Source organism: Microcaecilia unicolor, chromosome 11, assembly GCF_901765095.1.
Source record: "Microcaecilia unicolor chromosome 11, aMicUni1.1, whole genome shotgun sequence".
Classification (NCBI taxonomy): domain Eukaryota; kingdom Metazoa; phylum Chordata; class Amphibia; order Gymnophiona; family Siphonopidae; genus Microcaecilia; species Microcaecilia unicolor.
The window spans coordinates 76,495,756-76,508,142 of NC_044041.1; the positions used below are offsets into that span (position 1 = coordinate 76,495,756).

The 12,387-nt window shown below is 44.8% G+C and overlaps 1 protein-coding gene across 2 annotated transcripts in view; it reads left to right on the plus strand.

The window, feature by feature from the left end:
• LOC115481088 (SURP and G-patch domain-containing protein 2-like) overlaps window positions 1-12,007 on the plus strand; it is a 48,499-nt gene extending 36,492 nt beyond the window's left edge. For both annotated transcript variants that reach the window (XM_030220109.1, XM_030220110.1), the window contains one exon: window positions 11,802-12,007. Coding sequence is in view for 1 of the 2 variants with exons in the window: in XM_030220110.1 (XP_030075970.1) it covers window positions 11,802-11,841 (40 nt within the window). In the remaining variant the exon portion in view is untranslated. The remainder of the gene's footprint in view (window positions 1-11,801) is intronic.
• The last annotated feature ends 380 nt before the right edge of the window (window positions 12,008-12,387 follow it).

Consider the following 12,387-nt stretch of genomic DNA (forward strand, 5'->3'; position numbering starts at 1 on the left):
GCTTTGATGTTTCCGCCTTGGCAGTGCAGGCAGCCATTTGTGGTTCTCTCGTGGCTAGGACTTGCTTTAGATGGTTGGAAAGAGTTATGGATAGGTCTTCAGACGATCTGGCCTCCGAGGATGCTGAGGTGGCTAAACTGGAGATGGGTTCTGCCTTTATAGCAGACGCATTATAAGATTTGCTACAGGCCTCGGTCAAATCTATGGCCTTGGGGGTGGCTGCTAGGAGATCTCTTTGGCTTAGAGATTGGTCTGCAGATGCTGCTTCTAAGTCGAGGCTCAGCCAGCTTCCTTTTCAGGGCTCACTGCTGTTTGGCGAGGACCTGGAAAAGCTGGTTCGCAGTCTTGGGGAAACCAAGGTTCCCAGGCTTCCAGAAGATCGGCCTAGAGCTTTGGGCCGTGGAGCGTCATCAAACCGGGGTTGTGATTACGATTTTCGTCGCTTCTGGTCGGGTAAGGTGACTCCGGAGCAATGTTCTCGTGGTTTTGTTTTCCAAAGGATTAGCCCTTTCGTGGGGCCTGTGGAGGAAACAAAGACACTGGAGCCTTGTTCCAGTCCCCCTCTCAATGAGGGTGTCGGGGCCCAACCTCTGGTTCCCGTGGGAGCGCGTTTGGCGCAGGTTTTCCAGAGGTGGACCCAGATTATCTCTGACCAATGGGTAGTAGAGGTTATTCGAGATGGATACACCTTAGAATTCGCACGTCTACTTCCGGATACATTTCTGGAGTCTCCCTGCCAGTCTCGCGTCAAGGCAACTATCATCAGGGATACTCTGGAAAGGCTTCTGTCTCTCCATGTCATTTACTTTGTTGTTCCCAAGAAAGAAGGTTCTTTCAGGTCAATTCTGGGCCTCTAAGCTGTCAATCAGGCCCTCAAAGTCTCTACCTTCCGTATGGCGACCCTTCGATCGGTCATAGTGGTGATATGGCCCGGGGGAATTTTTGACGCCCCTAGATCTTATGGAAGCCTACCTGCGTATACCGATTCATCCTCTGCATCAGTGATTTTTCTGCTTTGCAATTCTGGGTCAGCATTTCCATTTTCGAAGCGCTTCCCTTTGGCCTGGCAATGGCTCCTCGGACCTTCACCGAGATAATGGTGGTAGTGGTGGCGGTTCTTTGAAGAGAAAGGGATCTTGGTCCACTCGTATCTGGACGATTGGCTCATCCGAGCAAAGTCCTTCCAGGAGAGCGTATAGAATATGAAGCGCGTGGTCCAGTTTCTAGAGTCCCTTGCTTGGTGTGGTCAGTGCACTAAAGAGTCATCTGCAACCATCTCAGCCTTGGACTATCTAGGAGTGTGCTTCGACACTCGGAAGGGCCGGGTGTTTCTTACTCAGGCTTGTATCCTCAAGTTGCAGACTCTGATCCGTCAGTTCCTCCAGACCTCTGTATTGTCGGCAAAGCACCATCTCCAAGTCCTGGGTTCCATGGCTGCGACGATAGAGGCAGTTCCTTGGGCCAGGGCTCACATGAGGTTGTTAGAGAGGGTCCTTCTCTCCAGATGGTCACCGCAGAGGGATCCTCTTCTGCGGAGGTTGCCACTTTAGGCGCAGGAGCGCAGTGGTCTTTGGTGGTGGCTTTGGATGCCCAACCTGACCAAGGGAATACCTCTAGATGCTCTGCAATGGCTAGTACTCATGACGGATGCCATTCTGAAGGGCTGGGGGGCCCACTGTCAGGGAAAGTATGCACAGGGCCTGTGGTAGTGGGAGGAGACGGTCTATTCAATGTATTGGAGACCATAGCTATTCGTTTGGCACTCCTAGTGTTTCGCCCTCTATTAGAAGTCCGATCAGTGCGCATAATGTCAGACAATGCTATGGCAATGGCATACATCAAGGGGGAACAAGAAGTCTCAGGTTGGAGCAGGAGACAGCACAGCTCATGAGCTGGGCAGAGTTGCATCTTGAGGCCCTCTCGGCGGCTCATGTAGCGGGAGTAGAAAATGTTCAGGCAGTTTTCCTCAGTCACACCACTCTAGATTTGGGGAGTGGGCTCTCGGTGACTCTGCGTTCCAGTCAGTGGTGCATCGCTGGGTGTTTCCAGTCATGGATCTGTTCACCTTGGCGTCCAGCACAAAGGTACCTAGGTTTTTCAGTCACCGGAATGCTCAAAAGCTGTAGGAATCGATGCCCTTCTTCAACCTTGGCCAGAAGGTCTGCTGTATGCCTTTTTCTCCGTGGCCCCTGTTGGGCCATCTAATTTAAAAGATAGAGACTCACAGGGGGTCGAGTGATTGTGATTGCTCTGGACTGGCCTCGCAGGCTTTGGTACGCTGATCTTCAAAGTCATCTTCTCAAGCCCTCTCTCAAATTTCAGGAGGATCCCAGGCTGTTGGTCCAGGATCTAGTGGCACATCCGGAACCCGTTCGGTTTTGACTTACAACCTTGCTGTTGAGCGGGCGAGGTTGTCTAAGAGAGGGTACTCGGCCAATGTAGTGTCTTCTGTGCTGCGGTCTCAGCGTCGTTCCGCTTCTCTCAATTATGTTAGGACCTGGAGAGAGTTTGAGGCGTGGTATGATTTCAATATCTTTCCTTTTTGGGCCTCTGTAGCGCACATTCTGGAATTTTTATAACAGGGCTTGGAAAAAGGTTTAGCTTTATTCTCTCTTAAGGTACAGCTGGCGGCCCTCCTGCTTTAGGGGTCGGGTGCAGGGCAAGTTCCTGGCTTCTCATCCCTGTGTGCGTAGGTTTATACGAGGAGCGGGGCTTAGGCAGCCACCCACTCGGGTAATTTTTCCCTTGTGGGATCTTAATCTGGTTCTAGTGGCCCTGTCTCATTCTCCATTTGAGCCTTTGACATCCTGTACTTTGAAAGATCTGACTCTCAAGATACTGTTTGTAGTCACTATTGCTTTGGCCAGGAGAGTCTTGGAGTTGCAGGTGCTATCGTGTAAGCTGCCATTTTTGGAGTTTGCAAACGACCGTGCAGTGTTGCGGCCAGTTCCATCCTTTCTCCCTAAAGTCCTTGTCTTGTTTTCATGTGTCTCAGTCCATCATTTTGCCAGTTCTCGGGTCAATGAACAACATCGTCTCAAGTGTCTGGATATTAAGTGGACACTTAAATATTTTAAGGCTTTGGCAGACTTTAGGCAGGCAGAGAGTTTTTGCTCATCAGGGGACCTTAGAAAGGATTGGCGGCGTCTAAGCCCACTTTGTCTAGGTGGTTTAACATAGTAACATAGTAGATGACGGCAGAAAAGACCTGCATGGTCCATCCAGTCTGCCCAAGAAATGTGCCACTTTTTGTGTATACCTTACCTTGATTTGTACCTGTCTTTTTCAGGGCACAGACCGTACAAGTGTGCCCAGCACTATCCTTGCCTCCCACCATCGGCTCTGGCACAGACTGTATAAGTCTGCCCAGCACTATCCCCGCCTCCCAACCACCAGCCCCGCCTCCCACTACCGGTTCTGTTATCCAATCTCGGCTAAGCTCCTGAGGATCCATTTCTTCTGAACAGGATGTATCTTTAATTGACTTTATCACCTTGCATTTGTTTCTCTACCGGACTAGGCGAATACCTTTACGGTATTATGTAAGCCACATTGAGCCGGCAAATAGGTGGGAAAATGTGGGATAGAAATGAGACAAACAAACAAGACTGCTTATCTGTGAATATTGGGAGATAACCGAACTCCGCCCCTGAAATGTCCGTGGAACGCCCCTTAGTCCACTTCAATGCTAACTGGTCATTTTCAGCACCGTTAAAAATGACCAGATAGCCGCATACAAAAGTTAACCGGTCAGTGGCCATTCCTGGCCGGATAATCTTTGGAACTCTCGAGGGTAGAAGTAAAACAAGAAAAAAAACCCTTAAAAAGAGATGATTGCATCCGCTTACCTCCTGACAGGCAAACCGATTCCCGAGGTGAAAGCTCACTCTACCGGAGGGCAAGTGGCTTCATGGGCTGAGCGGTGTTTGGTCCCGCTTTTGGAGATCTGCAGGGCAGCAACTGGGTCTTCTTTGCATTCCTTTTTGAAACATTACAGATTGGATATGCAGAGTCGTCAGGATGTGGTTTTTTTTTTTTTTGGGGGGGGGGGGGTGTTCTCACAGCAGGTTTAGCTGGGGTCCTGCCTGTGATTTTACTGCTTTGTTACTTCCCATTAGTTACTTGCTGGGCTGGTCCAGAAGGATGTTAAGGAAGGCGAAATTAGGCCTTACCTGCTAATTTGCTTTCCTTTAGTCCCTCCGGACCGGCCTAGAACCCCCCCCCCCCCCCCCCCCCCGGTATTCTCTATCGGTTGGTTTGTTCCGTGGAGTTTTTTTCAGGAGAGCTGCGTTGTCTGTTTATGGTTCCTGGTTACCGGTTTATACAAAAAAGAAAAAGTCGCTCACGAAAGGTTAGATATACCTTTGAGCATCTTATGCTTTATCTGTGTGCCTGTTTGGGGAAGGTACATTGCTGAAAAGTCACAGGCTTGGTTTTATTCTGTGTTGATGGCTTCTCGAACTCCCGAGTGCAGAGAATGAGGTTTTCTTTTTCTGCTTTGTTAAGAGATACTGAATCTTTCTATTCCTGGCAAGGGTTCTTGTTGGCTCTCTCTATGAGTCAGAATTCTCAGTCTCCACCTGCTGGAAGGTTCACAACCCATCAGTCACTTGCTGGGGAGGTCCAGAGAGACTAAAGGAAAGCAAATTAGCAGGTAACGCCTAATTTCTCCTTTATATTGCTCGTTTTTCAATGTGGTTAGCATTAGCTCCCAGAGTAGTTTAACATTTGTAGTATTTTCTGCTGCTCCCCACTACTTTTATCGGTGGCTGCCTGAAGGTTCATTTTGTGATGGGTTTCCCTTCCTCCCAAGCAGCCTCCTTAAACGCTGACTTTCATGTGGAAGCACAGTAAAGTTAGCTGTTCTGTCTCTGAATTATGCCAGTTCAAGTATCTGCCTCAATGGCCAGTGAGTTCTCTGTCTGGAGAGTATCTTAAATCTTGATTTATTGAGTGTCATTAACCAGCTTTATGAAGAAATTCTTTTGTGCCAATGTATGACAAAGTGCATAGTATGCTTGCTTGCTTATTATCTTTCTCTATTAAAGTTCTGCTTTGTCTTCTGCCTGGATAGCTTTTTAAATCTAGGGTCACAGTGCTAATAGCTGTAGGCCTTTTCAGATAAACTCCACTACCTTCAGCTTTTTCTGACAATGTGGAATGATCTCCCTATAGTTAGTGATTGTTTCTTTGGAATCTTGGTTCTGAAGCTTTTCTTCATCACTGCTCTGCTTCACCGCTGTCAGTAGAGTCTGCCTACATGGCTAGTGTTCTTTCTGTTGAACACAGGGTTTCTTTAAATACCTGTCCTCTCTCTCTGGTGTACCCTGCTGCTTTTTCGCAATATCTATGTAGCTGGGGGTTTGGCTTTGGAAGAACTTTCCTCCTCTTCTTGGTCTCCCTTACTTTTCTTGTCTCTGCAGCCCTATAGACCTCATCCCTTGGGGTGTCCACTATTTGTTCTTCCCATGCTGCCGTCTTATTCTTTCTCATAAAACATACTTTGCTGCTGTCTGTTTTCCAGAATGGATTTTTTTCCCATTCTAACATTCCACTTCTCTCTACAGTTTCTTTTCCTGGGAGCTCTCAGGTTCCTCCTTCCATGTGCTTTTCTGCATCTCACTTGAGCATTTTATTGTGAAGTCATTGTCTAGCGTCAGGCTCTTTGTGAGTAGTAGTAGTAGTCTTTTTGATGTAATTTTACTGGCACCTTTGCAGGGCGTTCTAGGTCCTCCCCCTTCTTCCTCTTATTTCTGCTCTATGACTATGGAGATGGCTTCGCCTGGAAGGTGTTTGACTTCCCTAGTGGGCCACAGGTGGTTCTCCATCATAGTTTCTTTACCTGGGAAAGGATACAGCGGTTTGAGAGCTCTGCTTCCGTCTCGCATTGCACATGTCCTTCATCTTCAGAGTGCTGTTGTATTCACTGGATCTAAGGGCAGAAGGATGGGTAAAATTCAGTGCATTCTACTTCACTTGACCTTTTGACAAACTTTCTGTGATTTCAGCAGCTCCCACTCTCATGGTATGTCATGCCAATCCAGCCTCTTTGTTATTTTAGTATAGCTGGGGACTTTATAATCCTTTTCTGTTCCTGCCTTTTACTGTGTAGGTGATCCTGGGGTGAGACATTCGGCAACTAACTTGAGGCTAGCTTTGGTTTGCACATCTAACAAAGCCTGGGGCCAGTTATCCCTGCATGGTTAGGTCGCCAGGTCCTTTTGTTACTGTGAACATGGCAGTTGCATGTGAAACACATGCCAGATCCCTGTGCATGTGGACCACAGCGTTTCTCCTATTTATTGGCTTTCAGCCTTCGACATTCTCTTTCCACAGTCTTTGTTACTGTGGGTAGAGTGAGACAATTGGCCTTTCTGTTCCTTCGCAGTTGGATGGCATGGGCAATTTCTGAACATTCATTGGTGTGTCTTCTCATGGGTATACCGAGATTGGTTGCTCTCCATGTGCCCCTGAGGTGGTTCTATGGTTGACTACTCTTTCCTCAGAGAGTCTGGTCTTCTAGGGAATTTGCTTATTCACTGTATCTGCTTTTTTGTAAGCAGTATTTTTTTTACCTTAATTTGTTTCTCTAATGCACACAGCTCCTCTCTGTGTTGCAGTTCAGCCTCTGTGGTTATAGACCTTAAATCCCACCCTCAAGGGGTACTGCTTTGCTACTAGACTAGTGGGATAGTCTGGACTGATGTGGGATGAAAAGGAAGGAGAAATTATCTTATCTGATATTTTTTTTTGTAGCCAGAGTTTAATTTTTAGATGGGCCTGGAGGTGGACTGGGTGAGCATAGGCCTCGCATTTCCTCTCCACCTGCTACCCCCCCCCCCCCCGGCACATGGTCAGTTCTGGTCATTTTTACGGACCTGAAGCGCTGTTCTCCCTCCAGCACCGGCGATTCCCATAGCCAGCCTTCTGCCAGCGCGTGTCGACACGTCGGAGCCTCTTCTCGGGTGTGTCCCGCTACTCTGCAACTTCCTGTTTTCCCGCAAAGGTGGGACGCAGGAAGTTTGCAGCGTAGGCGAGACGTGCCTGAGAAGAGGCCCCGACGACGCGTGCTGGCAGAAGTCTGGCTATGGGAATCGCCGGTGCTGGAAGGAGAGCGGGCTGAAGAGGCTGGGCGGGCCTGGAGCAAAAGTGACTGGGCCTGGGCCCGTCCAGGCCCACCTGTGGCTACGCCCCTGCTATAATCCCAATTCCCTATAATCCCAACAGATGTCTGCCGTTTCATGTGTGTTACTCTTACTCTATTTTTACTTAAGGGTTGCATTAGAGGATTTCAGGTACTGTATGTACTCGACATAAGTTGAGAAATTTAGACAAAAATTCCCGCAAAAAGACGGTTTGTCTTTTCTACAGGTAATACCCATAGATACTTAAAAAAAAAAAAAAAGCAGTAATTGCACCCCTCCCTTCTCATTCACTTGCTGGCTGGCCATGTATCTCCTGTGCTCAAAAGTCTTATATACAGCACCAGCACTGCAGCATAAACTGCCCTGGTTCTGCTCCAAAGCGTATCCTCTGATCCTTCTGAAACAGGAAGTTGAGTCAAAGGGGGTGGGATGAGTCAGAGGGTGCACTCTGGAGCTGGACAGTGTATGCTGCAGTGCCAGTGCTGTATTGAAGACTTTTGAGCATTGAAAGTACATGGTGACGGTGGGGCTTGGGAGTTACCAAAAAAGCAGAGGCGGTGGTGGGGTGGGGACAGCAAAGAGACCATGCTAGATCTTGATGGGGGTGCAGCAGAGAGACCATGCTGGATCTGGATGGTGGAATGTGAGTGAGGGAGAAGTGTGTATGTGAGTGAGTCGGGGAGAAGTGTGTATGTGTGTGAGTCGGGGAGAAGTGTGTATGTGTGTGAGTCGGGGAGAAGTGTGTATGTGTGTGTGAGTCAGGGAGAAGTGTGTGTGTGTGAGTCAGGGAGGAGTTTGTGTGTGTGTGTGAGTCAGGGAGGAGTGTGTGTGTGTGTGTGAGTCAGGGAGAAAGACCTGTTGGATGTGGGGAGGGGGGCAAATTTGTGTATGTGTTTGAAGGAGAAAAGACCTGTTGGCTGGGGAGGAAGGTCAAAATAGGTAATCAAATGGTTACTGTACATACTCAACTTATACACGGGTCACACCAATTTGGGCCATTTTTAGTCCCCAAAACTGCCCTCAACTTATATATGAGATCAATATTCGAATATATACTGTAAATCCTACCTTTGTCCTTTTGAAGGATTTCTTCATGGTGTCCTGGGAATTTTTCACACAACAGGATCTTTGTCGTCATTGCTTCCGTGGAGGATGTTGCTCCTGCTGTATTCCTTCCAACATTTTCTTGCGCCTGCTTGAAGACTTTGATTGCAGTGCTCTGTGGATCTGCTGTTAACTTCTAACGTGTCCTGCTATAGGATTTGATCAGCAATGGCTACTTATACATTCATGTGATATTTCCTCTGGTGATGGTGGTACACTGCTTTATCAGTTCAATACTAAACATCGTTGCTTGCACGAAGCCCTTAAAGAGGTGAATCACAGGATCTGTTTTATTTCTTTGTTTCCATTTGTTGGTCGGCATACACAACATTCCCACTAGTCTGGACTGACCTTTTGAGATTAAAGGAAAAATTATCAGCCATAATTTCTCCTTCAGACAGATCCATTATTTTATCCCAATAAAACAAAAATAATCTCTGACCTTTTGGCAGCCAGGTTCTAAGATATAAAATGTTTGTCAAACCTAGTACATTCAAGGTGAAGAATTTATGATGTCGTTTTTTTTTTTGTTAATTTTTTTTTTTTTAAACTGTGGAGAGATGTACAGTCATGGCATTTCAGAAGGGAGTTAGAGGTGTCTTCGGATACATTCTTCTGAAATGTGTTTCCGCTACATCCTTTCACCTCTGCTTTCCTAAGACTTTTTCTCCCCCAGATGGGGCTTGCTTGTAAAGTTATCAAATGAAAATGTAATAACATTATTAATTGAAAAAGAAACGAGTGCTAGTCCAGTTAATTCATAGCAATTGTTCCTTTATTTCCATCCACCGATAATTAATTCTTTGATCCCTTAAGCTCCATAAGTGGGGTGCTTTTAGTTTGCAACACAGGATTCAGAGGATGGGCGTTCGGTCTGTTTCAGTAGAACAGTCATTTCCAGTATATTGTATCTGTTGTAGTCCACTGTTCACATTTCTGAAATACAGTCTAGGGGTAGGAAACCTGACCAGATAATTATGAAGTAGGAGTTTTAGTAGTTTTTTTTTTTTTTCTTGTTCCCACAAAGAAACAAGGGGGGGGGGTATAATTCTTCAGCGTGCCTGATGTTGCCCCATCCCACCCTCATTTCTGGATAAGTCATTTCATGTAGCTGTCATCCATCCAACACTTGCACTAAACAGTTTTTTACACTGGAGAAAGGAAAGGGAAGAAATATTCTATATTTTTTTTTCTACACAAGAAAATGTTTTAAAAACATGAAGCTTCAGTGAAAAGCAACAGTTTTCTAATTTTGGGCTCTGACTAGGAATTTCTTCCTCTTGCCTCAATCTTCCTTGCATGTTTAAATTTAGTGTTCCTCGCAAAGTGCATTGTCTTGATGTAGTCTTGCTATGTCCTTATTCCATGGCCTTGGTATTACTTCTAAGCTAATACAACTGCTTTATAAGGGAAAGATGAAGCTCTGAACACAAATCCGAGTATCTTCCTCCTTCCCTATATTTCAGGGACTTTTCTCTCACACTGTCATCTTGCCTCTGAATATAGTTGGTTTTTTGTCAAGGGGCACATTTAAGAATCGTTCTATTAAGAGGAGAGGGATAGGGTGGGACTGCATTTCAGTTGTGAGATGGAGGATAGAGCAGCTCCATTTCATATAACCACAGAGCACCTTTCTTCTCCACCATTGCTTCAGCAGAAAACTTTTGTTCATCCTAGCACCAGAAATAAAAAATGTGAAGGAAAACCCTATTTCCTCTGTTTCACATACTATTTGAAAAATGTTTACCCTTTTGTTAGATGAAGAAATAATCCATTAAAAAACACACATTCTCTAGTAAGATGAATTTTCTCATGCATCCTCGCTCCTGCTAGAATTTGTCACACATTGTTTGGCGATCTTGCTTTCCTGGCACATAGTTCTGCAGTAGGAACAGATCTCTTTCTTTAGATTTAGTTCATGTGGTAACTCAAGGCCATTTATATACGGGTCAAGTAGGGATTCCCTTATCTTCAGCAAGCTTACAACCTAACTTTCTAGGTTAGATGGGCTGTCTTTTTAATGCCATACCATAACCTCCTTTGTGTTATAGTGTACATTCTGTGTATGCTTTTGCATTTCTTTGTAAAGCAGTTTTCTTTTGGATATACTAATTTTTTTTAGCCAGGAAAGACAATTTTTTACACAAATAACATTTTGTAGAGAATGATCAGAATTCTAATATTTGTCTCAAGGATAGTAGTTCCCTTTCCAATTGGACAGTTTTATGTTCTGTAATGTTGTTTCCTATGACAACAAGCTAGTCTTAACACACTAGTTCTATTTTTCTTGATATTGATATCGCCAAGTTCCAATCTCGATGAGACAGGGCTTTGTGGAGGTTAATAGCATAACTAGAATCAGAAAGGACTAGGCATGTTTATGCAAGACAAGTCACAGGCTATTGAATGTACAGTAACGGGGATGTTGCTGTGAATCCAGTACATCCCTAAAGCATGACTGCTGGAAAGTGGAAGGTATATGAGGGGATGGACCATGTTACACATGCCCTGTTTTCTTAGCTACTTCCTGTAAGCCTGTGCTTTTTATATAGTCAGATAGGATGCCAGGTTAGATGGACTTTTGTTCTGACCCAGTTTAACAGTTCTTATGTTCTAGTGCAAATGCCTAATCTGCATATGAGGGGGTTCAAAGTTGCTTATGCCCAACATTTTCTGCCTCAGTAAAGTTAGTTTTCAGTGCCCGTATTAGTACGTATTCTGTTCTTTGCATATACACTCTGTTCACTTGCCTGGCATCCCATGCTGTTGGATGAATGCTTAAAATTTCCTTTAAACTTAGTAGTTTGAAATCCATGGCTTATTGTTCTGTGACATGCCATGAAATGAAAATTTTGCTAGGGCTGAGCATGGGGACTTAGTTCTACTGCCCATTAACCAGGGTGTTAAAGATTACTTTGAAAGGAATTTCATGAAACAGTCATTGTGACAATGTTACTTGTTCATGTCCTTCCTTCCTTAGCTCTTCTCTTGCCATTTTGTAGGCGTACTGTGATAGCAATTTTTTAAAGTAAAACATGGCAGGAGGTGTGGCTTCCAACTTTAGTCTTGGAATTTCCATACTCAGCCACTGGCTGCTGGACCTGCATTTGGTTTTGCTTGGGTGGTGTTGGACTCTGTGCCACATCAGGGCTCATTAAACCTGCTTAAGCAGAAAGAAAAAGCTTTAAAGTTCCCCAGGAGGTGATAGGAAATTTGAAAGCAGTTTTTAAGACACACAACTTCCCCTGCAAGATCCCTGAAGGATCCTTAAGGTGCTGCATTGGGCAGTTAATAGTGTGACTGAGCTTCCTTGTACCCAGCTTTAATTTGGGACAAGGCACCTGCACAGTTACTTTTCTGGTGCTGAGACCATTCTGATTTCAAGTGGATTTAACACATGACTTGCTCATGTTAGTATGAAGATGTTCCTGGTCGTCTGCTTGGCAGCACAGGGACTGTACTTTGAAAATGAAGTGCCTGTACATACGTGAAACATTATGCCAGTGCGCTGCCTTTGTAACCGAGTCACTAGCTTCTTTTCTGTCATTTTAGTTTGCAGGATCTGTTCCATGAAGACTACAGGCATCCATGAAAAATGTAAACGTTACTTCCGTGCTCGTGCTTTACAATTGCTTCATTTTATGATCAAAACTTTTAGTGTGAGTTTTATTCCTTTGTTTAGCATAACTTGGCAATACCGTTAGAAATAATCCCAGATGGTTGCTGTTCAATCTGGTATTGTTGCTTAGTGCACTGCTGCTTTTTTTTTTTTTTTTAAATGTAAACATGTAGAACTGTACAAGTTGTTGTAATCTTTAATATCCTCTAATAAACTGATCAATGGAAACACACAAGTTTTATTTCTTAATTGAAACAATTTATTTGTCCTTGAGTTGGAGAAAATTCCAAGTTCTATAATTTGTTATCTTATGAAATATAAGAGCTTAAAAATATCACAAATAGTACAGTTTGTAAAATAGGTTATTCCACATTCCTATCACATGAGAATACATAAGGACCTATGGGCCCATCCAGTCTGCCTAGTTTCCATCTATTATTATTATTATTACATTTGTACCTTGCACTTTCTCCCAGCTGTCAGACATAAGCTTGCCCACTTGTAGGATGTTACTCTTCA